This window comes from Pelophylax lessonae (assembly GCF_965119305.1).
Source record: "Pelophylax lessonae genome assembly, chromosome: 4".
Classification (NCBI taxonomy): Eukaryota; Metazoa; Chordata; class Amphibia; order Anura; family Ranidae; genus Pelophylax; species Pelophylax lessonae.
Window position 1 is genome coordinate 153,159,230 of NC_138771.1, and position 23,605 is coordinate 153,182,834.

Genomic DNA, 23,605 nt, shown 5'->3' on the forward strand with positions numbered 1-23,605 from the left:
GATTCTGACGCTGTAGCCCACATAGTGCCATTCTAAATTGTAGGTGTGGCAGGTTTTGTGTATGGTTTGTTAATTGTAGAACCACTAAAGTAATAGAAACCTTTAAAAAAAAAAAACTGTAAATGCTGCAATTATATTAAAGGTCTGAGTTACATTTAGCATAATACTTATGCTGGATTAGGCAAGTTGGATTGTGAAGTAATAAATGTGCTTTCTAACATCTTAGGTGAGTGCTGCCCAGTATGTGACACCTGCACCTACAACCAGCGTATATATAGCAATGACCAGGACTTTACTGACCCTGACAATCCCTGCCAGAGCTGCCGCTGCCAGGTGAGAATGCACATCAACATTACAGCTATCTCACTCTTGTAATAAATGAGCAGAATGAACTTTAGTTAGATGTGCAATGTGATTACTCTAATGGCATCTATAATATCTGTCTGCCATTATTTGTGTATATAGGTGCAATAGTTAAAATTAAACTTAAAGTGGAGTTCCACCCATGTTTTAAACTTTTTAGAAATTGCTGGCATTCCTCAATTAAAAACAGCATTGCCGACTTTTTTTTTCTTGATTGGTTTACCTTGTTGCTAGGGGGTAAGCAATTTTCTTCCTCCTTCAGCGCCGCGGCGAGCTATGTCACTTCCTGCGGCGCACAGGCTGCTGGGAGATGTGCGCTATCAATTTTAATACAGAGTGGACGCCGGACAGCTTACTGACAGGAGGCGGGGCTGAGGCAGGATGGAGTTCCTGCCGCGTCATCGGTTTCTTACAGGAGGTGGGGCAGATAGGAGAGCTGAGAGGAGGCGGGACAGAGGTGGAGAAAAATTTTAATACAGAGCAGACAGCTGAGAGGAGGCGCATCTTCGGGTCCTTACAGGGGGCGGGGCTGGGCGAATGGGAGAGCTGAGAGGAGGCAGACGGAAGTGGAGGAAAATTGTAAGAGCGGAGAGCTGACTGAGAGGAGAGGTGGGACGGAGGTGCGGCCATGTCAGTAATGCAGGGCTTCTAGCCATTAAAAGCTAGAAGCCGTGCATTACTGACACAGCCGCACCTCTGTCCCACCTCAGCCCCGCCTCCTCTCAGTCAGCTGTCCGCTCTGTATTAAAATTTTACTCGACCCTTGAGTATGTCTTCTGACTCTGGTAAAGCAGCAGCACCTAGTCCCGGAAGAAGGTACATGTGGACTTCACATGCCCACATCTAAGATGGAAACCCGCTGCAGAAGAAATATAAAGTTAGTTTGTTAAAAAAAATTATGTATAACATAGCACACAATAATATATTTAGCTAATATAAAATAGATTTCATGGATTAAAAAGAATATCTCTGGGGTTTAAAAAAAAAAAAATTTGGCTGGAACTCCGCTTTAACTCCAGTTAAAAAAAATATTCATGTAAGTATTCTTAACCCCAAAAAAGTACCTTATATTGCTATTAGCCTCCTACAAATTTATATATTCCTTTTTTTTTTGCTGCTGTGATCTGACTTCCTTTCAGAGTGTGGCTCTACGTTCATTGTTTATGGTCCCCCTTAATGGAACATAGCTGCCCTCTAATGCTCACTCCCGAGATGGAATAGGGACTATGGACAATGGGATTTGTAGTGTGCATAGAGCAGTACACATGACTGCAATAATGTGCACTGCTTGTTCCAAATGGAAGTGAGGTAGAAAAGGAGAGGTTCAGAACTCATGGATAACAAAAAAAGGAGTAATAAATACACAGTGAGAAACAATGTAATGAAAAATGGATTACAAGGCAACTAAGTATTAGATGTGCATGGATTATTTTTGAAGAAACATGATATCATTTAGTGGCAATTTAAAGCAGTTCAGAAGCTAAATTTGTCTTTCATCCACTAATGAACACCGGACCGATTCAGTATTAGACATCTCAATAAAATGATATTCACAATATATGGAAAACTTATTACAGCCAAATTTGATGAATTATTCCTCAGTAAATCTTAGGATCTGCTTTATCTGAAAATGAAAGGATAAAAAACATGTTAATAATCTATACAATATAATGGCTGACACAAAATCACATGATTCTAAAACTATCTTTCAGTGGTTTATAGTTTCTCAAACAATAAACAAAATATTTCTTCCTGTGTGTCTTGTATTCTGAAGATGCAGCTCTGAAACAATGTGTATATGTCCATATGTCATTCTACTATCCAAACATTTACATATCATGCACTAAAATAATTGTTAACATTAACATGAGGTAAACACAAAAAAAATATAAATATATATATATTATCTCACAAAAGTGAGTACACCCCTCGCAGTTTTGTAAATATTTTATTATATCTTTTCATGTGACAACACTGAAGAAATGACACTTTGCTACAATGTAAAGTAGTGAGTGTACAGCTTGTATAACTGTGTAAATTTGTTGTCCCCTCAAAATAACTCAACACACAGCCATTAATGTCTAAACCGCTGGCAACAAAAGGGAGTACACCCCTAAGTGAAAATGTCCAAATTGGGCCCATAGTATAAATATTTTCTGTGGCCACCACTATTTTCCAGCACTGCCTTAACCCTCTTGGGCATGGAGTTCACCAGAGCTTCAGAGGTTGCCACTGGAGTTCTCTTCCACTCCTCAATGACGACATCATGGAGCTGGTGGATGTTAGAGACCTTGCGCTCCTCCACCTTCCATTTGAGGTTGGCCCACAGATGCTCAATAGGGTTTAGGTCTGGAGACATGCTTAGCCAGTCCATCAACTTTACCCTCAGCTTCTTTAACAAGGCAGTGGTCGCCTTGAGTTTGGGGTGGTTATCATGTTGGAATACTGCCCTGCTGTCCAGTCCCCAAAGGGAGGGGGATCATGATCTGCTTCAGTGTGTCACAGTACATGTTGGCATTCATGGTTCCCTCAATGTAACTGTAGCTCCCCTGTGCCGGCAGCACTCATGCAGCCCCAAACCTTGGCACTCCCACCACCATGCTTGACTGTAGGCAAGATACATTTGTCTTTGTACTCCTCACCTGGTTGTGCCACACACGCTTAACACTATCTGAACCAAAAAAGTTTTTCTTGGTCTCATCAGACCACAGGACATGGTTCCAGTAATCCATGTCCTTAGTCTGCTTGTCTTAAGCAAACTGTTTTCTGTCTTTCTTGTGCATCATGTTTAGTAGAGGCTTCCTTCTGAGATGACAACCATGCAGACTAATTCCATGCAGTGTGCGGCGTATGGTCTGAGCACTGACAGGCTGACTCCCCACCCCTTCAACCTCTGCAGCAATGCTAGCAGCACTCATACTCCTATTTCCCAAAGACAACCTCTGGATATGATGCTGAGCACGTGCACCCAACTTCTTTGGTTGACCATGGCGAGGCCTGTTCTGAGTGGAACCTGTCCTGTTAAACAACTGTATGGTCTTGGCTACCGTGCAGCAGCTCAGTTTCAGGGTCTTGGCAAACTTCTTATAGCCTAGGCCAGTGGTTCTCAACTCCGGGCCTTGGGACCCACTAACAGGCCAGGTTTGCAAGATAACTGAAATACATCACAGGTGATATATTTTGCTGCTCAGTGATTGTAGTATTCTAGTCTGCATCTCCCCAGGTGATACCTAAAATCCTGAGGGCCAGAGTTGAGAACCACTGGCCAAGGCCATCTTTATGTAGAGCAACAATTCTTTTTTCAGATCCTCAGACAGTTCTTTTTCAGACCAGTATGAGAGAGTGAGAGCGATAACACTAAATTTAACACACCTGCTCTCCATTCACACCTGAGACTTTGTACACTAATGAGTCTCATGACACCGGGGAGAGAAAATGGCTAATTTGGCCCAATTTGGACATTGTCACTTAGGGTTATACTCACTTTTGTTGCCAGCGGTTTAGACATTAATGGCTGTGTGTTGAGTTATTTTGAGGGGACAGCAAATTTACACAGTTATACAAGCTGTACACTCACTACTTTACATTGTAGCAAATGAAAAGATATAAAACAATATTTACAAAAATGTGAGGGGTGTACTCACTTTTGTGAGATACTGTGTATACAGTGGGTACGGAAAGTATTCAGACCCCCTTAAATTTTTCACTCTTTGTTATATTGCAGCCATTTGCTAAAATCATTTAAGTTCATTCTTCTTCCTCATGAATGTACACATAGCACCCCATACTGACAGAAAAACACAGAATTGTTGACATTGTTGCAGATTTATTAAAAAAGAAAAACTGAAATATCACATGGTCCTAAGTATTCAGACCCTTTGCTCAGTATTTAGTAGAAGCCCCCTTTTGATCTAATACAGCCAGGAGTCTTTTTGGGAAAGATGCAACAAGTCTTTCACACCTGGATTTGGGGATCCTCTGCCATTCCTCCTTGCAGATCCTCTCCAGTTCTGTCAGGTTGGATGGTAAACGTTGGTGGACAGCCATTTTTAGGTCTCTCCAGAGATGCTCAATTGGGTTTAAGTCAGGGCTCTGGCTGGGCCATTCAAGAACAGTCACGGAGTTGTTGTGAAGCCACTCCTTCGTTATTTTAGCTGTGTGCTTAGGGTCATTGTCTTGTTGGAAGGTAAACCTTCGGCCCAGTCTGAGGTCCAGAGCACTCTGGAGAAGGTTTTTGTCCAGGATATCCCTGTACTTGGTCGCATTCATCTTTCCCTCGATTGCAACCAGTCATCCTGTCCCTGCAGCTGAAAAACACCCCCACAGCATGATGCTGCCACCACCATGCTTCACTGTTGGGGGCTGTATTGGACAGGTGATGAGCAGTGCCTGGTTTTCTCCACACATACCGCTTAGAATTAAGGCCAAAAAGTTCTATTTTGGTCTCATCAGACCAGAGAATCTTATTTCTCACCATCTTGGAGTCCTTCAGGTGTTTTTTAGCAAACTCCATGCGGGCTTTCATGTGTCTTACACTGAGGAGAGGCTTCCGTCGGGCCACTCTGCCATAAAGCCCCGACTGGTGGAGGGCTGCAGTGATGGTTGACTTTCTACAACTTTCTCCCATCTCCTGATTGCATCTCTGGAGCTCAGCCACAGTGATCTTTGGGTTCTTCTTTACCTCTCTCACCAAGGCTCTTCTCCCCCGATAGCTCAGTTTGGCCGGGCGGCCAGCTCTAGGAAGGGTTCTGGTCGTCCCAAACGTCTTCCATTTGAGGATTATGGAGGCCACTGTGCTTTTAGGAACCTTAAGTGCAGCAGAAATCTTTTTGTAACCTTGGCCAGATCTGTGCCTTGCCACAATTCTGTCTCTGAGCTCTTCAGGCAGTTCCTTTGACCTCATGATTCTCATTTGCTCTGACATGCATTGTGATCTGGAAGGTCTTATATAGACAGGTGTGTGGCTTTCCTAATCAAGTCCAATCAGTATAATCAAACACAGCTGGACTCAAATGAAGGTGTAGAACCATCTCAAGGATGATCAGAAGAAATGGAAGTTAAATATATGAGTGTCACAGCAAAGGGTCTGAATACTTAGGACCATGTGATATTTCAGTTTTTCTTTTTTAATAAATCTGCAACAATGTCAACAATTCTGTGTTTTTTACCGTCAATATGGGGAGCTGTGTGTACATTCATGAGGAAGAAGAATGAACTTAAATGATTTTAGCAAATGGCTGCAATATAACAAAGAGTGAAAAATTTAAGGGGGTCTGAATGCTTTCCGTACCCACTGTATATATATATATATATATATATATATATATATATATATATATATATATATATATTACTGATAAATAATATCTAACTTCTATAAATCACCAGTGTGTGACATTATAGGATAAATGAATTAATGTGTGAAACATCAATAAATAGATATGATCATTATATAAAAATGAATAGATTTTAAATAATAATAAATAGGCAATAAATATATTCAAACAATTATAAAGGATAGTGAAAATTTTTTTTCGAAGTGATTGCCAATAGTGCTATGTTAAAAAAGAGTCCAATTTGCTGTAAAGTGCTCTTAGTGTCATTCTAAAACGTGAACAGGTAGTGCTAAGCAAACAGTGTTTCAAAAAAGTCCAATTTGCTGAAAGGTGTTCTTAGTGCTTGGTCTAAACCGTGAGCAGATAACCATGGAACAGTGTTCACTTGGTGAAAAACTTCAGTGGGTATGTGCTACTCCTTCCACCTCCACCACATGCACATCCCACTTACCAGATGACCCCTTGGGGTCAGATGCCGATATGATCTCCTACTATGGTATCCCACTAGGTCCCCTTGGTAGAGAGCCCGGTTTTTGGGCGGTACAACTAGCCTTCACAATTTTCCTCCAGGGTCCACTGGTTGGTTTGTTAAGTATTAGATTCCCAGCATATGTGAATGAAATGGAGGCTTTATAGTGTAGTAATTTCATACATTTTTATTCCAAAATAAAGTAACTCAAATTAAAATTGAAGAAAGCCGGCCAGGGAGGTCGGAACGCAGTTCCGCGTTCCAGATGCGTGCCACTGACCGGAAGTGACAATATGGTGTATCACGGGACCCGACGTGTTTTGTCAGTGTGCGTCTGACGTCAACTGACGCACACTGATGAGTCATCCATCTCATCCCTCTGAGCTCTGCTGTACAGGGAAATACAGGAGGCTAAAAGCAAGACAAAGTCAGTTACATCTTCAGCTTAAAAAATTAAGCTAATTACAGGTTAAATAAATCAATTACTGATAATATTGTGTATAATTTGTGTGGAAAGTTATAGAATATTGACATTTCTAACACTCTTACTTGTGCATAGGATGGTACAGTGCAGTGTACTCCCATTGTATGCCCACCTGTGTCGTGCTCTAGACCAGAAAAAAAACCTGGCCACTGTTGTGCCACGTGCCCTGGTAAGACATCTGTTTTACTGGTTAATAGAAATATGCCATGTAGTTAATTTTGTTTATTTTTAACACTGTATGTACTTCTTCCATGTAAACTTGTTGGTGACATTGCTCAGGCTGCATATACTATGAGAATACCTTTTTGGATGGGCAACAGTTCACAAACCCAGATAACCAGTGTCAAGAATGTGGATGCCAAGGCGGGCAAGTGACGTGTGCAGACAGAGGGTGCCCAGGACCACAGTGTTCATATCCATTGCCAGGAACTTGCTGTAACAACAACTGTAATGGTGAGAATGGTGTATATCAGGGCTGGGAGGTCAATTATCATTGGAGACTATAGAGAATGCTCAGAATTAAGCAACAATCCATCACTTTAGATGGCTCTAAAATTGGACCTTTTCAAAAAGTTCTGTGAGTGACTTAACCTAAACTGTTTTCCAGAGAACCATTCAAGCTTTCTTTCCAATCCCCTATTCCCCATCACAAATGGCTTTAAAAACCCATCTGTAAATAAACTGGTTGACCAGAAAAATTTTTTTTTACCTACGCCCAGCCTCCAGGAGTCACAGGGAACATTTCCTTGGAGCTCAAATTCAGAGACAATGCACTCTTGCAATGGACTGGAGTGCATTCTTGCAAGGTTTCAAACTTCCAGCTCAATGTCTCCTGAAAGTGGTAGAAGCAGAGGAAGCTGTGGAAGCAGAGGCTGGCGTGAATATATATATATTTTTGGGGGGTGAACAATTATTTTACAAACTTTTGGCTTTTAAAACTTGTGTTGGGGGAGCAGGGAGCTGTCAGAAAAAGTGGACCTTTTATTTGCCATGGGGCATGCTATAGAGCAGTAGTTTTCAAGGTTTGTGAGACCAATGACCAGTAAACTCTTACAAAACTTTCCATGCTTCAAAGGTATAGAATGAAGTTTATACTTCACAAAATAAAAGTATGGAAATGCAAAAAATGTATTGAAATGCTGGAAGACTTCTATTAATGGGACTGGGCTTCACTTTAGGGTAGGGTGATGGTTGTGGAATGGGTTAGGAGACTCTACAGCTGACTTGGTGTTCCTGTCAGGAATGAGGTTTATGTAGGGGACAGGGGAGCACTGTGGGCACAGTGGGCTCTTTTGGAGGTTAGAAACACCATGGAGGACTGGAGGCTCTGCAGCAGGCTTGGAGGCACTGTGGGAAGTTAAGGGATTTGCAGCTAGTAAGAGTGAAAGGATGGGAGGCAACAGCCAGGCAGTGGGCCATGGCCCGGTGGTTTGAGAAATCATTGCTATAGAGCAGTGATGGCGAACCTTGGAACCCCAGATGTTTTGGAACTACTTGACATCAGTTTGAGATACTTCAGAATTCGTTGACAGATGCTTTTGACTTGAAGTTGGCCTCCTTCTGACCTGCAATTAACCCTACACTTCCATAGGAATTCAAAACCTATTTAAAGCAAACAAAAGCCCGTCAACCAAGGTTCTTAGGGGTGGGATTACAATAACATTTTAAGACCTGATTCTCACTGTAGATTGTTATGTGGTATTTCTTGTTTTGTACAGGTTGTAATTACGCTGGAAAGGAATATCCCAATGGTGCAGATTTTCCACATCCCACAGACAAGTGCAGACAATGTCACTGCATTGTGAGTACTAACTTAAGGTGCTTACTGGCAATGGGTGGTTAGACATGTAGACACAATGTGATCACCAAAAGACCTTTTATATAAAACATCTTTCCACAAGCATGCATGTTTAAATTGCCTGAAGGAAGGAAATACAGAAATAAAACATCAGAAGAGGCAAAAACTGGGGGAAAAATAGTGATTGATCAGGAAAATCCAATTAAGCTGGTTCTTTCCCCTGGAAGTATTGGCCAGAAGATATCTGTCAAGGTTAGGAAGTGAACATAAACATGATTGTACTTCAGCTGTAAACAGCTGCATTAGGTCCGATCCATACAATAAATGTAGGTACATTTGAACCCTTGTTTCTTTAATGCAAGCCACCCTGTAATGTTTACTTAGTAATCATTTTCATATTAAAACGGTTTAATGTGCGCATATGTTTGCCTCCCCTGGTTCCTCCCTCTCCCTCTCTTCAACATGCTGTGTCACTGAGCTTCTCTATGCAATTCAGGTGGATAATGGCTGGTGGGAGGGGATTAAAGGTTGCCATACATAGCTTCCTGAAAACATCAGAGCATCCTGCTTAAATTCTTCAGTTCTACTCTCTAGAGCAGGGATTCCCAAACTACAGCCCTGCAGTTGTTCCGGAACTACAATTCCCATCATGCCTAGTCATGTATGTGAATGTCAACGTTTTACAATGCCTCATGGGAGGTGTGGTTCTACAACAGCTGCAGGGCCGTAGATTGGGAATCCCTGCTCTAGAGTCTTCAGCCCTGATGCAAGCAGCTCCTGGGAGGTGATATACAAATATCAAAATTCTTTGAGGGGGGATGTCAGTCTGGTGGTGTGGGTTTTTCTATACAAATTGCCCTTACATGCACACTGCCCTAGGTAAAACCCACATATGACTACGAAAACCCACAACCTATCCTGCTAGGTTCAAAAAATAATACATTCTAAACATTAAACTGGTGGGATAGCTCTCCACAAAGTACAAAATACTACAAACACAAGAAATTATGAATGTGGACTCTACCTCTCTCACCAAACACCCACATATGATGCTCAGCCTTCATGATTGAAGCAATTTAAATCCAGTAAATGAAAGGAGTGAGTGACAGTCAGGCTGGGAAGGAAAGGGTTTAGATGATGCTGAAATTTCTCCAGTCAGGTGGGTTCTGTGAAATTCTAATGCTCACAGTGTGCAGTGAAATCAGAGTAGGCACTTTTAGTACAGGAGAGAAGCCTGTACAACTGTGCAAGACTGAAGGCGAGACTGAAGTTCAGATTTAGCCCCCAGAGCTCTGTAACTGTTTGTTCTTTAATGTGAAACACAACATTGACCTCTCTTTTCATTCCACTTAATATTTTATTTTTAGTTTAGAGATATACAGTATCTTATTCAGTTTTCATTTTTTTCGCTGTATATCTGTAGATGACTCAGTGTTTCCTCTCTTTTATGAAATGATTAATCACAAAAGTCAAAATTGTGTGTCTGTCTGCAGAATGGTAACGTGCAGTGTCTAACAAAGCGATGCCCTCCGCTTGCTTGCAGTGAGCCATACCCTATGCCAGGAGAATGCTGCCCTCAGTGCCCAGGTAATACTATTCATGGAGGTAGGCAGAGGGTACATGTAATATGAATACCAGTTAATGTTACAGTGGTTGTAAACTCTTACATATACCCAGTGAAGTGACTGGCCCCAGGTGATACACAGAGATGAGACAAATCCTCCTACGTAAGCTGTACCTGTTTATCTACTGCCCCTTCCCCTTGACAGCCTCCTAAAGCACACAGTTTACACAGCATTTCTGAGCTACAAAAGACAGGGGGCGGAGATCTGACATCACATACAGCACAGCATAGAGAACAAAGCTAAATGTAATTTGAAACCTGAGTGGAGGGAATATACACACCCACCTCTACACAGTCACATAGCAAAACATGGACAGCTGAGGCTGTCAATCATCTTCTGTGTACTGGGGAGGGGGCATTCCCTCAGGATTCTGTGGTGTCAGCATGTAGGCAGGTGCAGTCTACTTTCTTCACTGCACGATGTGCTCTTCCGCGGTGGCACTGTTGTTGGAGAGGAAGTTAAGAGGAACAGGGTTCCTCTATTGTTTCCTGGGTACCTGAGGGGAAGCTATCCTATTGGATGTTGCCACCCCATGTGACTTTAGAAACCATCTTGGATCAATCAGAGCCTATGTAATGCCCTGGCTCCCACATTTGGTGCGCATTTTGTGAATTGGTAGAGTAGAGACAGGTACTCTGCCTGTTAAGGACAGTATTAGTGGTAAGGGAGAGGTTCCTGGCGAGGAGGGAAAGCGTAGGATCATATCTTCTTGGACACCATCCAGCTTGGGCACAAGATGGCCAGACCGCACTCTGATCTCTTTACAGACGCTGTCAACTTAGCTGATACCTGCTCTCTTCAGATTACTGGAAACCATGTGTACAACCAGCTTGGCAGCCTTCCAGCCAGGTTTGTTGCAAACTGTTGCTGTGCTATTTCAATACAAGTATTCCATTCCACCTGTCTGTGTGAACTATTGCCGTCACACCATGCTGAATCCTGCTTACATGCATAACTTGTCTGAAGTGACTCATGCAGGCAGCAAAGAGAACAGATATGAACCAAACTGTGTGTTTGGATTGAAGCAAGTACACACTATCGGGGGGTATGCTTTGTTCATTTTTAATTTCAGAGGTTTACAACCATTTTAAGTGATCCTTACAAGCAGTGCCAGCTCAGTTCTATTCATCCCATGGTACTACTGTAGAACTCAGTGTAAATGGCAAATGGATTTAGAGTTTATTTTGAAATGAGTACCTGTGTACTTTCTTTTTGTTTTCTCAGTGCCACCAGCAGATTGTCCATATTCTGGAATCACATACAGACACATGCAACGTTTCTATGATCCATCAGACAAATGCAGAGACTGTATCTGTAATAATGGCACTGTAACCTGTCAACGGAAGCCTTGTGCTCCAACCCCTTGCACACATCCCCTTCAGGGAGACTGCTGCCGTTCCTGTGATGGTAACATTGCATTTTTTACGATGATAGCATGTATTCAGTGGCCTCAGTACACTGGTTCACATATGGAAATCTATTTACTCCTGTATAATTCATTTTTAGAAAGCCCCAAAGACAATTGGAGATAAATTGCCTGAAAAAATACAACATAATGAAAGTGACTCCAGGTGTTCAAAATGTATATCAGATGTTAAAGGACATTATTGTCTCAAAACGCTGTGCAGTCATCTTTGTGATACTGCAAATAATGATAGAATAATCTACCTTTTTGAGATTCTAGAATCACAATTGATGGATGTGGAGAGGTGACAAAAAAGGCTAAACCTTCAAGAATAACTGCCTAATCAGGAACTTTATGGGTAATTAAGTTCAGGGGGGGGGGGGTGGAGGTCTACCTAATAAGGCCAGGCAGGCTTGGACAGCTTTTTCCAATAATAAATTAAATCATAATTTAAAAACTGAATTTTGTATTTACTTGGGTTATCTTTGTGTAATAAAATTTGTTTGATGATCTGATTCATATAGGGGTGACAAATATGCAAAAAAATTAAACATAAGGAAGGGGCAAATTATTTTTTCACAGCACTGTATATACAGTATATATATATATATATGTGTGTATATGTATAAATGCAACTGTATACTTAGCTGTTTGTTTAGGGTTTCTATTTAATAATTTAAATTAACTATTTAGTTAAGTTCTGCTTCTGGTAATCTTGCCCATAATAGTACAAAGGGAAAACTTTTAAAACACAACGTATTAAAACATCTGCTCAATGACAATACCTAAAAGTATGTTTTTATTAACCACAAATATCTTACATATCATGTCATATACCAAGATTGTCTTGGAATGGAATAGCATCATATATTGAAACTTCTAATTTTTTTTTTAGGATGTCTTCTGTCTGGAAAAGAACTGGCTAATGGTGAGCAGTTCACCCAACCTTCAGATCCATGTGCGATGTGTGTTTGCTGGGAAGGTAGCGTCAATTGTGAGCCCAAAACTTGCCCTGTCCTTAATTGTCCATATCCAGCCCCAGGAAAATGCTGCAAAGAATGTAAAGGTGAATATTTTTTCATATATTGTAAAATTGTGCTTAATCTTTTATCTGTTGCCCTCATTTCTTCTCATTTCTTCTGTAAAACTCATATTTTCACACCCTTTTGTCTGCTATCTGCCCTTCTTATTACTAAGGTCTCTAATATATCTTTAATTGTTGTTAGCATTAAGCTGTCCATACAAATCACTATTTGATCAATTTTTTTCACTTTCTATTCCATTCTTTGATGAAACCCCAAAGTATTCAAAGACAAAAAAATGCTGGTTTCCATCGGTCACAAGTAGGTGGGATAGAAATTACCAAAAAAGACTGCAGAGGAAAATTCACTCCCTTTCTATAGGAGTACTGTAGTTTGAAAGTGTGTGAAATTGACTGAAAATAGCCAGCTGCATACCCAGCAAACTGTTGCCCATTCATGATAAATTTGAGAACATTGGGTTGTAAGAGATCGATCTGGGCCTGCCTCAATTACAAGACTCAGCAAAACATTTGTCTGCAGTTCAGATCTTGCTCACATGTTCCGTAGATGCAGTTTAATAGTTCTTACCTTTCCTACAAAGAATGGGTAACAATTGCCAAATGATCACAAAGATTTCCAGCAGAGAATTTCCATGAGGCACAAAGTCTGTTAAAGAGGATTCTTTCAGTTTATGCTTTCTGTATCCGTAACACTCAGATCTACTCAAATTGGAGGAGAATGGTTCTGTTAATATCACTACAATGACATCCTCTGCATATGGGAATTTAGATGTATCTTCAATTCATATATGCAATGCTATATTGTCTGTCCAACTTGGACATGGATCTAAAATCTAAAGTTGGTTTACTACAGTCCACTAAAGGTTTTCTTGGATTATGACTCAAAAAAAAAATTAAGAATACTGCAAGACAAAATCAATATGATAATTGGTTTATGGCTATACAGCAGGTGTATAATAAGGATGGGCTTCAAAGGATCATGGGCTCTTTTGGGTCACTAATTTATCACCTTATTCCACTTTTCTCTTACGTCCTCTGACAGTCGTCGCCTCTCTTAATTCATTACGATTGGGTAATGGCTGTGCACTCTAGGAGTAAGCTAGGCCTGATAATTGTTTTATGGCTATACAGCCAGGTGTATAATAAGGATGGGCTTCAAAGGATCATGGGCTCTTTTGGGTCACTAATTTATCACCTTATTCCACTTATCCTTTTCTTCTTCTTTTTCTATTGGTTCTGTTTTTATTTGGGGGAGAGTTTTCCTAATATTTCTTCCTTTGTTTTTCTCTAGTTTATACTGACCATTATTTAAATTTCACACAATTATGCATAATGCATATGTCCTTTAACTATTATTTGACAGTTTAGTGTTACCATGCAAATTGTTTTGCTTTTAAACTGTGTGAAAATAAAAATAATCACTACTGTATTTTTTATTTTTTTTTTGACAAAAAAAACAAAAAACGAATTACATGACTGAAACAGTTAATACTGTATATGACATTGTGTGAGAGATAAACATAATCAGGGAGAGCTTTTTTTCCACAGACTGTCAGTACCTAGGCCAAGTCTACCTGAATGGGCAGGAATTTTCATCTCCCCAGGATTCATGTAGCCGATGTGTCTGTGCTGATGGCTTTGTCACCTGTAGTAAGAAGCCTTGTTATAAACCTGGCTGTTCTCACCCTAGCACTCCTGCGGGAAAATGCTGCCCTGTGTGTGATGGTAAGTATTAAGTAGAAAAAACACCTTTTTTTATATATGGGAATCATTCATTCAAACATGCTTACTGATACCCAACAATCCATAGTCTAATGGAATCAAACCAAACCATTAACTATTGCCCCCCGACAAAATTGATGATTTACCTCCCACCTTAATTATGCTCCATATTCAATTAGCCAAGGCCTCCTCCCCTTCCTTCTATTACTAGATAAAAGACTGACCGCCATTCATCCAACAAGCACTGTTTTGTCTTCGGTGCTAGACACAGAACCGCCAGTTCAAATTGAAAACATTCCATCAGAAAGAATGCTGCCATGTGTTTTGTTATATTGGCCAAATGATGTTGATGCAACATTGGTCCGATGCTGTATCTGTCTCCCGCAGGCTCTAAGACTGAGAACCGAGAGATCAAACACCACTAATCATTCGGTTCTCAGAGCTCCGTGAGCAGAGAGCTGGTGACTGTCAGTCACTGTCTCTCTGCTCTGCCTCCCCTGCAGTCACTGGAGAGCTGGGCTTGAAGGAGGTGGGAGCTGCTGGCTCAGGCTCTCAATGGTTCGGTGAGAGGCTGAGCCAGGTACCGGTCCAGGGTTGTAGGTGTATCATGATTTTTTTGTCGTGATCTCGTCCCAGCTTGGACCAGCACCGTGAAGTCAGCCGACAACGTGCTTCAGCTGAAAATGGGTCACAGGTGTACAGAACGAATTGCACTCCTGTGATTCACAGAAGTACAGCTAAACGAGCTTTGGCTGTACTTCTCCTTTAATACCATTACAACCAATTACCTGTTTTCTTTCATTTATTCAAGTCCACTAGAAAGATGACAGTAAAAATCGTATTAAAACAACCCAGTCATTGTCATTCAACAGTTTTAGTTTCTTTAATTTTGTTTTATGAGAACAAATCTCTGTTTAATACCTATCATATTCTTTGGTAACTGTGTCTCATGATCATCACTGAATTCAAATCAGAACATTCCACTGAGCATTAGAAAATGCAGGGAGATAAGGACTATCAGTAACAAAGCTTTAGATTAAATCCTTTATTTATAATGGGCTGTTGAGGAGGGCATAGGAGGACATTAGATATGTGATTCAAATATTAAATATGTCTTCTTGAGGAGGACATAGCAGGGCAACAGATATGTGATTCAAATAATAAATATGTCTTTGTGAGGAGGTCATAGGAGGACAACAGATATTTGATTCAAATATTAAATATGTCATGTTGAGGAGGGCATAGCAGGACAACAGATATTTGATTCAAATATAAAATAAAAGTTTTGTTGCAGCCACTGCAATTAGAGATTTCCACAAATATGTAAAATGTCTGATATCCTGTTCCCCTGCCATCTCCTTACTCGAAACAAAGCCAAATCTGATGCACTCCCCCTTCAAATATGCAGGATTAGAACTAACAGGCAAAGCACCAGTATTGAGTCTGAGTTTGTGAGGATTGCTTGTATTCCTTAAAGCAGGTGTCCCTGAACGTTCTATACAAAAGGCCAGATTACTGTTCCCGAGACTTTAGAAGGGCCAGACTGTGACCAATGGGAGTAGAAACTTCCCCAGCATCAATGGAAGTACACAAGGTCTCAGGCTCGGTGATCAGTAGGAGTAAAAAAGTGACATAGCTCCTGTCAGTAGGAGGAGGAATAGTGCCTCATAATTGTTATTAGTTGGAGTAATAGTGCCCTATCATTGATGTCAGTGGGAGAAATAGTGCCTCCTAGTTTATATCAGTGGGAGGAATAGTGCTCCATTGTTGGTGTCATTGGAATGATGGGTGCCCTATCATTGGTGTCAGTGGAAGGATAAATTCCATGTTGCTGCCCTTACTAGGAGGAATAGTCCCCACTACCAGTGTCAGAGAAAGAAATTGTGCCTATATTTGGTGTCAGTGCCTTGTATCAATGGGAGAAATAGTTCCTCACATCAGTACAAGGAACAGTGTCCTAAGGGCCAGCCCAACCAGGTAAAGGCAAGCAAAGGGCCACAGGCCACAGTTTGGAGACCACTGACTTAAAGGACTAGAACAACACATACACTATACAATACTATCGGGTTGATTTACTAAAGGAAAATAGACAGTGCACTTTACAAGTGCAATTGCACTCCTTTTTCTTAGTAAATGTCACAGCTGTGTGAAGCTTCACTTTGTAAAGACTACCCAATCAGGTGCAAGGAAAATTAAAAAAAAAAAAAGCATTTTTGTTTGCACATGATTGAATAATGGAAATCAGTAGAGCTTTACCACATTTACTAAGCTCTCAAAATTCTTTTTATTAAAGCAACCCCCATACGAGGCATGTGGGTTGATTCCTTGCACATGATTAGGTATTCTTTGCCAAATGAAGCATAACCTCATTTACTAAGCTCTGGAGCAACTGCACTTGCAGAATGCAATTTTGCAAAGTGCACAGTCTAGTTGCCTTTAGTAAATCAACCCCATTATATTACTAAATAGTACTCTTCCATTTTAATTTTCAGACATTGTCAAGCTGTTAAAATTATCAAATATCATATCCTCTGGCAACCTGCAGGCATTGTGTAGACTGCTTGTATACAGAATGACCCCAATCATCAAATTTATTTTCCCAGATGTCTGCACTTATATATTTCAGGCACCCCATGTGCACAACATGTATTTCTGTGGGATATTTCTGCCCAGTCCATTGCAATATCAGTCTGATACTACTGTTTACTTTTATATTTGCTTTATTTGCATAAACTGAATTTTTCTTATACAGTTGTAAAATTTACAAATTTTATGGAGAAAGCATTAATTTAGCTGATTGAACCTCCTTCTGGTACCTTGTTATAGACCACCATTCCAGTGTATGCAGGTTAATCAAGTGTACCATATGATTCTTTTTCATAAAAAACCTTTCAGTAATACAAAGCACATGTACTATATAATGGAAAGGTATGTGTCTATTGTTTTATATCATATGTTCTCATGTGACCTTTCTTAGGGTGTACTTATAATGGAGTGGATATGATTAATGGTCAAACTGTTCCTGATCTTTCCAGCCCAACCTGTTCTGAGTGTACCTGCAGGGTGAGCATACGCTGTTATGTCATTATATTTATGTATGTGAAAATTTCAATAAAAGTGGCTCTATCAGTAAGTCCATAGAGGTAAAGCAAATGCAGTCTGTATAACTACTTTTGTATCTAAAAGTCTCTAAAACCCACTGTGTTTCAGATCTCCAGCTGTCTCAGGTATCCAACACTTCTGGGTGTGTCAGTTACCTGGTCCTCTGCAGCATGCTGTGGGTCCTCTCACTGTCTCCTATTTCCTGTTGTGTTTTAGCAGCTGGCTGGAGAAACCAAAGCATGCAGCAGGGGACCAGATATATAACACCCCTGCAGGGCCGTAGATAAGGGGGGGCTAGGGGGGGTTGAAACATCCCCCAGAGCATCAGTGTACAATATACATTGAAAAGCCTCTAATGCATTGTTATTTTAATGCTTCTGCCTGCTGTTACTCCACCTGACCACCTGGAGTGCTGCCCAGGCTGTAGGCTTGGCTTGGGATGAGAAAGGCTCTGGCTGGCAGGGCTCTTGTCTGTCTGCTCCGCCTCCACACCTCTTCTCTAGTCCAGACTGAGACTCCAGAGACATGTCTTAACTTGTCCAGCCAGTTACAGAAGCTTCCAGGAGGACAGGAGCACTGAGAGCAGAGCGGGAGGGAGCATCCCTGCCCACTGACACATATGATCGGCTCCTCTCTTCGAGCTGCCACTTCCTGCCTTTGGCTGTCGCTTGCGGAAGGAGCTGCCGGAGCCTGAGTCTGAGTGCTGTTAGTACAGCTGAGCCTGCCCGTCTGCCTGTCTGCTTGCTGGTACCACGTAGAAGGATCATCTCAATTTTCTCTGAAGTGCCGCTGTGCTGAGCTGGAGTCTGGACCTTAACCTTAACTCCAGGAGGACACGTCACCAACAACCACCGGGTGTGTCTCTCTCTGTGTACTCTCAAGTTCAGGGCTGCTAGAACAGTTGGAGTTCACTTTTTTTCTGTTTTTATAAACTTTTTCTTCTCTTCTCTTCTAAATCTCTTCTTATCCTCCTCTTATTTCATGCTTGCAATGCATACCTCAGTCTCAACATTAGAGTGTAAAATAGGTGTAAGGTTGATGATCTCTTACAATAGCCAATCCTGCCATTCTGAATATAAGCACAGTGGGCAGGATGGATTTTTTTTGCCCTTGTGTTATCTATTTTATGACAAAGATTGGCTCTGAAAAAAAGGAAGGAGACCTACAAATGAACGGGCTCTCTTTCTCTCCCCATGTGTGTGCTATTTGCACATTCACATAACAGTGGGAACATTCTGAGATTTACCCTTAGCTGTATGGAGTGCTGTGCTACTACATTTGAATGCTGCCCTGAAGGTTATTAATCCCTATTTAAATGTATGCTGTTAGCCTGCTACATTGTAGTCCTGCTGAGGAAGTTGTTGACCCTTTCGTGTGGATGCTAGGCCTACTGGTCTTAGCTTAAAGTGGTAGTAAACCACAAAAAATCTTCTCCCTGAAAGTTAATGACATAATGTGCTAGTATGCATCGCATACATTATTATTATTATTACTACTATCACATTATTTTTATTATCACTTTATTTTTGCGCGCCTCTTTTGTTACATATTTGAATGTATTCTGTGTTAATTATCTCACAGCAGAGCAGAGCCACTGCCGCCGCCACAATCCAAATCCACGGCAATGCTGGCAAAACGCAGCACGTGTGTTTGTGTTCTATTAATTTTTAGTTACACCAAAATGTGGTGTGGTTTTGTTGTGATTGCTGAGAGATTTATCACACAAGGATCAAAACTACACCATGTTTTGGTGCCACTAAAAATGAAAGGAACACACGTGCTGCGTTTTGCCAGCATTGCAGTGTGATTTGGAATTGCAAGCAGAATCACGGGTATACTGCCAGCCCGTGATGCCAAATCACTACACGTGAACAGGGCCTTAATGACATTGACTAAAGCTGGGCTGAGTCTTCCATTGCTGTTGTGATACTGTTGTGTTTCCCGGGTGCACCCAATTCTAAGTATCTTCTCTTTTTCTGTATGTATGGACTCTGCGGTGTCTGCAAAGTACCACTTCTCTTGTCCTGTATGCCTGTTTAACAAAAAATCAGTGTGTGCTATGCTGCTTCCTTCCACAAGATGGTGCCCTTTGCATCTGCCCAGTAAAGATCCCAAATTGCTACATGTGAACAGTCAGGGCCTAACAGGCTAAAACAACAGCAATTATGGAGGCCCCGGCTTCAATGTATTTTAGTTTCACAGACATCTCAAGTCTCCCGCAAGTCGCGGGAGACTCCCGCTATCCGCCCTGAGCTCACGGACACCCGCAAGCTCAGGGCAATATCCCGGCTGTGTGTGTGAGTCAGTCACAGTGAGTCAGATGAGATGACTCATCGATGCAGGCAGAAGAGTCAGTGTGTCAGCTGTCAGCAAGCTGAGCCTGCACAGAGAAATGTCGGAGCCGAAGTAGATCCGGCTCACAGGCGGAGTGATATGAGTCATGCACTCCGCCTGTGGGAGGAGCTGCAGAGAGCAAGCAGCGGCTTTGCTCTCTACGACAGCCACATCTTCTACTCCAGGAGGCATTTTGGCACGCGGGACCGATCACTGTGACACCCCACTCTGTGACAGACACAGTGACCTAACCTGAGAGCAGCACCAGAGAGCCAGCACCTGACACCAGTACCAGCAAATGACCAGCACTTGTGACCAACACCTGTGACCAGTACCAGCAAGTGACCAGGCCAGTACCAGCACCAGTGACCAGCACCAGTGTCCAGTACCAGCACCAGTGACCAGCACCAGCACCAGTGACCAGTACCAGCACCAGTGACCAGGCCAGTACCAGCACCAGTGACCAGGCCAGTACCAGCACCAGTGACCAGTACGAGCACCAGTGACCAGTAAAAGCACCAGTACCAGCACCAGTGACCAGGCCAGCACCAGTGACCAGTACCAGCACCAGTACCAGCACCAGTACCAGTGACCAGTACCAGCACCAGTGACCAGGCCAGTATGAGCACCAGTGACCGGGACCAGCACCAGTGACCAGTACCAGCACCAGTGACCAGGCCAGTATGAGCACCAGTACCAGCACCAGTGACCTGTACCAGCACCAGTGACCGGTGCCAGCACCAGTGACACGTACCCGCACCAGTGACCAGTACCAGCACCAGTGACCAGTACCAGAACCAGTGACCAGTACCAGCACCAGTGACCAGTACCAGCACCAGTGACCGGTACCAGCACCAGTGACCGGTGCCAGCACCAGTGACCGGTACCAGCACCAGTGACCAGCACCAGTGACCAGTACCAGCACCAGTGACCAGTACCAGCACCAGTGACCAGCACCAGTGACCAGTACCAGTACCAGTGACCAGCACCAGTGACCAGTGACCAGCACCAGTACCAGCACCAGTGACCAGCACCAGTGACCAGCACAGTGACCAGCAAGTGACCAGGCCAGTACCAGCACCAGTGACCGGGCCAGTACCAGCACCAGTGACAAGTACCAGCACCAGTGACCAGTACCAGTACCAGTGACCAGTACCAGCACCAGTGACCAGGCCAGTATGAGCACCAGTGACCAGTACCAGCACCAGTGACCAGTACCAGCACCAGTGACCAGGCCAGTATGAGCACCAGTACCAGCACCAGTGACCGGTACCAGCACCAGTGACACGTACCCGCACCAGTGACCAGCACCAGTGACCAGTACAAGCATCAGTGTCCAGTACCAGCATCAGTGTCCAGCACCAGTTACCAGACCAGTACAGTACCAGCACCAGTGAACAGTACCAGCATCAGTGACCAGGTATACTGATTACATTTCATTTCATTATTCTCTGGTTGTGTTAAATTGGAAAGGGGGGGTGCGGCGCAGGCGTGCGTGGGGGGGGGGGGGGGGGCGGCGGCACAGGCGTGCGTGGGGGGCGGGGGCGCACCTCCCTGAAGTGACTTTGCCACCTCCCTGAAATGAGTTTTGGCAGGTTGGGATGTCTGGATATGAGTCATGCACTCCGCCTGTGGGAGGAGCTGCAGAGAGCAAGCAGCGGCTTTGCTCTCTACTACAGCCACATCTTCTACTCCAGGAGGCATTTTGGCACGCGGGACCGATCACTGTGACACCCCACTCTGTGACAGACACAGTGACCTAACCTGAGAGCAGCACCAGAGAGCCAGCACCTGACACCAGTACCAGCAAATGACCAGCACTTGTGACCAACACCTGTGACCAGTACCAGCAAGTCACCAGGCCAGTACCAGCACCAGTGACCGGGCCAGTACCAGCACCAGTGACCAGTACCAGCACCAGTGACCAGTACCAGCACCAGTGACCAGCACCAGTACCAGCACCAGTGACCAGCACCAGTGACCAGTACCAGCACCAGTGACCAGTACCAGCACCAGCACCAGTGACCAGTACCAGCACCAGTGACCAGCACCAGTGACCAGCACCAGTGACCAGGCCAGTACCAGCACCAGTGACCAGGCCAGCACCAGTGACCAGTACCAGCACCAGTGACCAGTACCAGCACCAGTACCAGCACCAGTGACCAGGCCAGCACCAGTGACCAGTACCAGCACCAGTACCAGCACCAGTACCAGTGACCAGTACCAGCACCAGTGACCAGGCCAGTATGAGCACCAGTGACCAGTACCAGCACCAGTGACCGGGACCAGCACCAGTGACCAGTACCAGCACCAGTGACCAGGCCAGTATGAGCACCAGTACCAGCACCAGTGACCGGTACCAGCACCAGTGACCGGTGCCAGCACCAGTGACACATACCCGCACCAGTGACCAGTACCAGCACCAGTGACCAGTACCAGAACCAGTGACCAGTACCAGCACCAGTGACCAGTACCAGCATCAGTGACCAGCACCAGTGACCAGTACCAGCACCAGTGACCGGTGCCAGCACCAGTGACCGGTACCAGCACCAGTGACCAGCACCAGTGACCAGTACCAGCACCAGTGACCAGTACCAGCACCAGTGACCAGCACCAGTGACCAGTACCAGCACCAGTGACTAGCACCAGTGACCAGTGACCAGCACCAGTACCAGCACCAGTGACCAGCACCAGTGACCAGCACAGTGACCAGCAAGTGACCAGGCCAGTACCAGCACCAGTGACCGGGCCAGTACCAGCACCAGTGACAAGTACCAGCACCAGTGACCAGTACCAGTACCAGCACCAGTACCAGCACCAGTGACCAGCACCAGTGACCAGCACCAGTACCAGCACCAGTGACCAGTACCAGCACCAGTGACCAGCACCAGTGACCAGTACCAGCACCAGTACCAGCACCAGTGACCAGGCCAGCACCAGTGACCAGTACCAGCACCAGTACCAGTACCAGCACCAGTGACCAGGCCAGTATGAGCACCAGTGACCAGTACCAGCACCAGTGACTGGGACCATCACCAGTGACCAGTACCAGCACCAGTGACCAGGCCAGTATGAGCACCAGTACCAGCACCAGTGACCGGTACCAGCACCAGTGACCGGTGCCAGCACCAGTGACACGTACCCGCACCAGTGACCAGTACCAGCACCAGTGACCAGTACCAGAACCAGTGACCAGTACCAGCACCAGTGACCAGTACCAGCACCAGTGACCGGTACCAGCACCAGTGACCGGTACCAACACCAGTGACCGGTGCCAGCACCAGTGACCGGTACCAGCACCAGTGACCAGCACCAGTGACCAGTACCAGCACCAGTGACCAGCACCAGTGACCAGTACCAGCACCAGTGACCAGCACCAGTGACCAGTACCAGCACCAGTGACCAGTACCAGCACCAGTGACCAGTACCAGCACCAGTGACCAGGCCAGTATGAGCACCAGTGACCAGTACCAGCACCAGTGACCAGTACCAGCACCAGTGACCAGGCCAGTATGAGCACCAGTACCAGCACCAGTGACCGGTACCAGCACCAGTGACACGTACCCGCACCAGTGACCAGCACCAGTGACCAGTACAAGCATCAGTGTCCAGTACCAGCATCAGTGTCCAGCACCAGTTACCAGACCAGTACAGTACCAGCACCAGTGAACAGTACCAGCACCAGTGACCAGCACCAGTGACCAGCACCAGTACCAGCGGCACAGGCGTGCGTGGGGGGGGGCGCACCTCCCTGAAGTGACTTTGCCACCTCCCTGAAATGAGTTTTGGCAGGTTGGGATGTCTGGTTTCAATACATTTTTATTAGAAATTTCCAAAATGTACATGGTAGAAACAAAACACATAGGAAATGTGCATAACAAAAATGTACTGAACAAGGCACAAATAATAATAAAGGCAGGAAACT

General features: G+C 44.0%; 1 protein-coding gene across 2 annotated transcripts in view; it reads left to right on the plus strand.

The window, feature by feature from the left end:
- Nucleotides 1–23,605, plus strand: part of KCP (kielin cysteine rich BMP regulator) — a 176,798-nt gene that overhangs the window by 104,023 nt on the left and 49,170 nt on the right. For both annotated transcript variants that reach the window (XM_082252857.1, XM_082252858.1), the window contains 9 exons: nucleotides 227–333; nucleotides 6,728–6,821; nucleotides 6,932–7,105; nucleotides 8,371–8,453; nucleotides 9,944–10,037; nucleotides 11,300–11,482; nucleotides 12,376–12,546; nucleotides 14,071–14,247; nucleotides 17,222–17,307. In XM_082252857.1, the coding sequence (XP_082108983.1) occupies nucleotides 227–333; nucleotides 6,728–6,821; nucleotides 6,932–7,105; nucleotides 8,371–8,453; nucleotides 9,944–10,037; nucleotides 11,300–11,482; nucleotides 12,376–12,546; nucleotides 14,071–14,247; nucleotides 17,222–17,307 (1,169 nt within the window). The remainder of the gene's footprint in view (nucleotides 1–226; nucleotides 334–6,727; nucleotides 6,822–6,931; nucleotides 7,106–8,370; nucleotides 8,454–9,943; nucleotides 10,038–11,299; nucleotides 11,483–12,375; nucleotides 12,547–14,070; nucleotides 14,248–17,221; nucleotides 17,308–23,605) is intronic.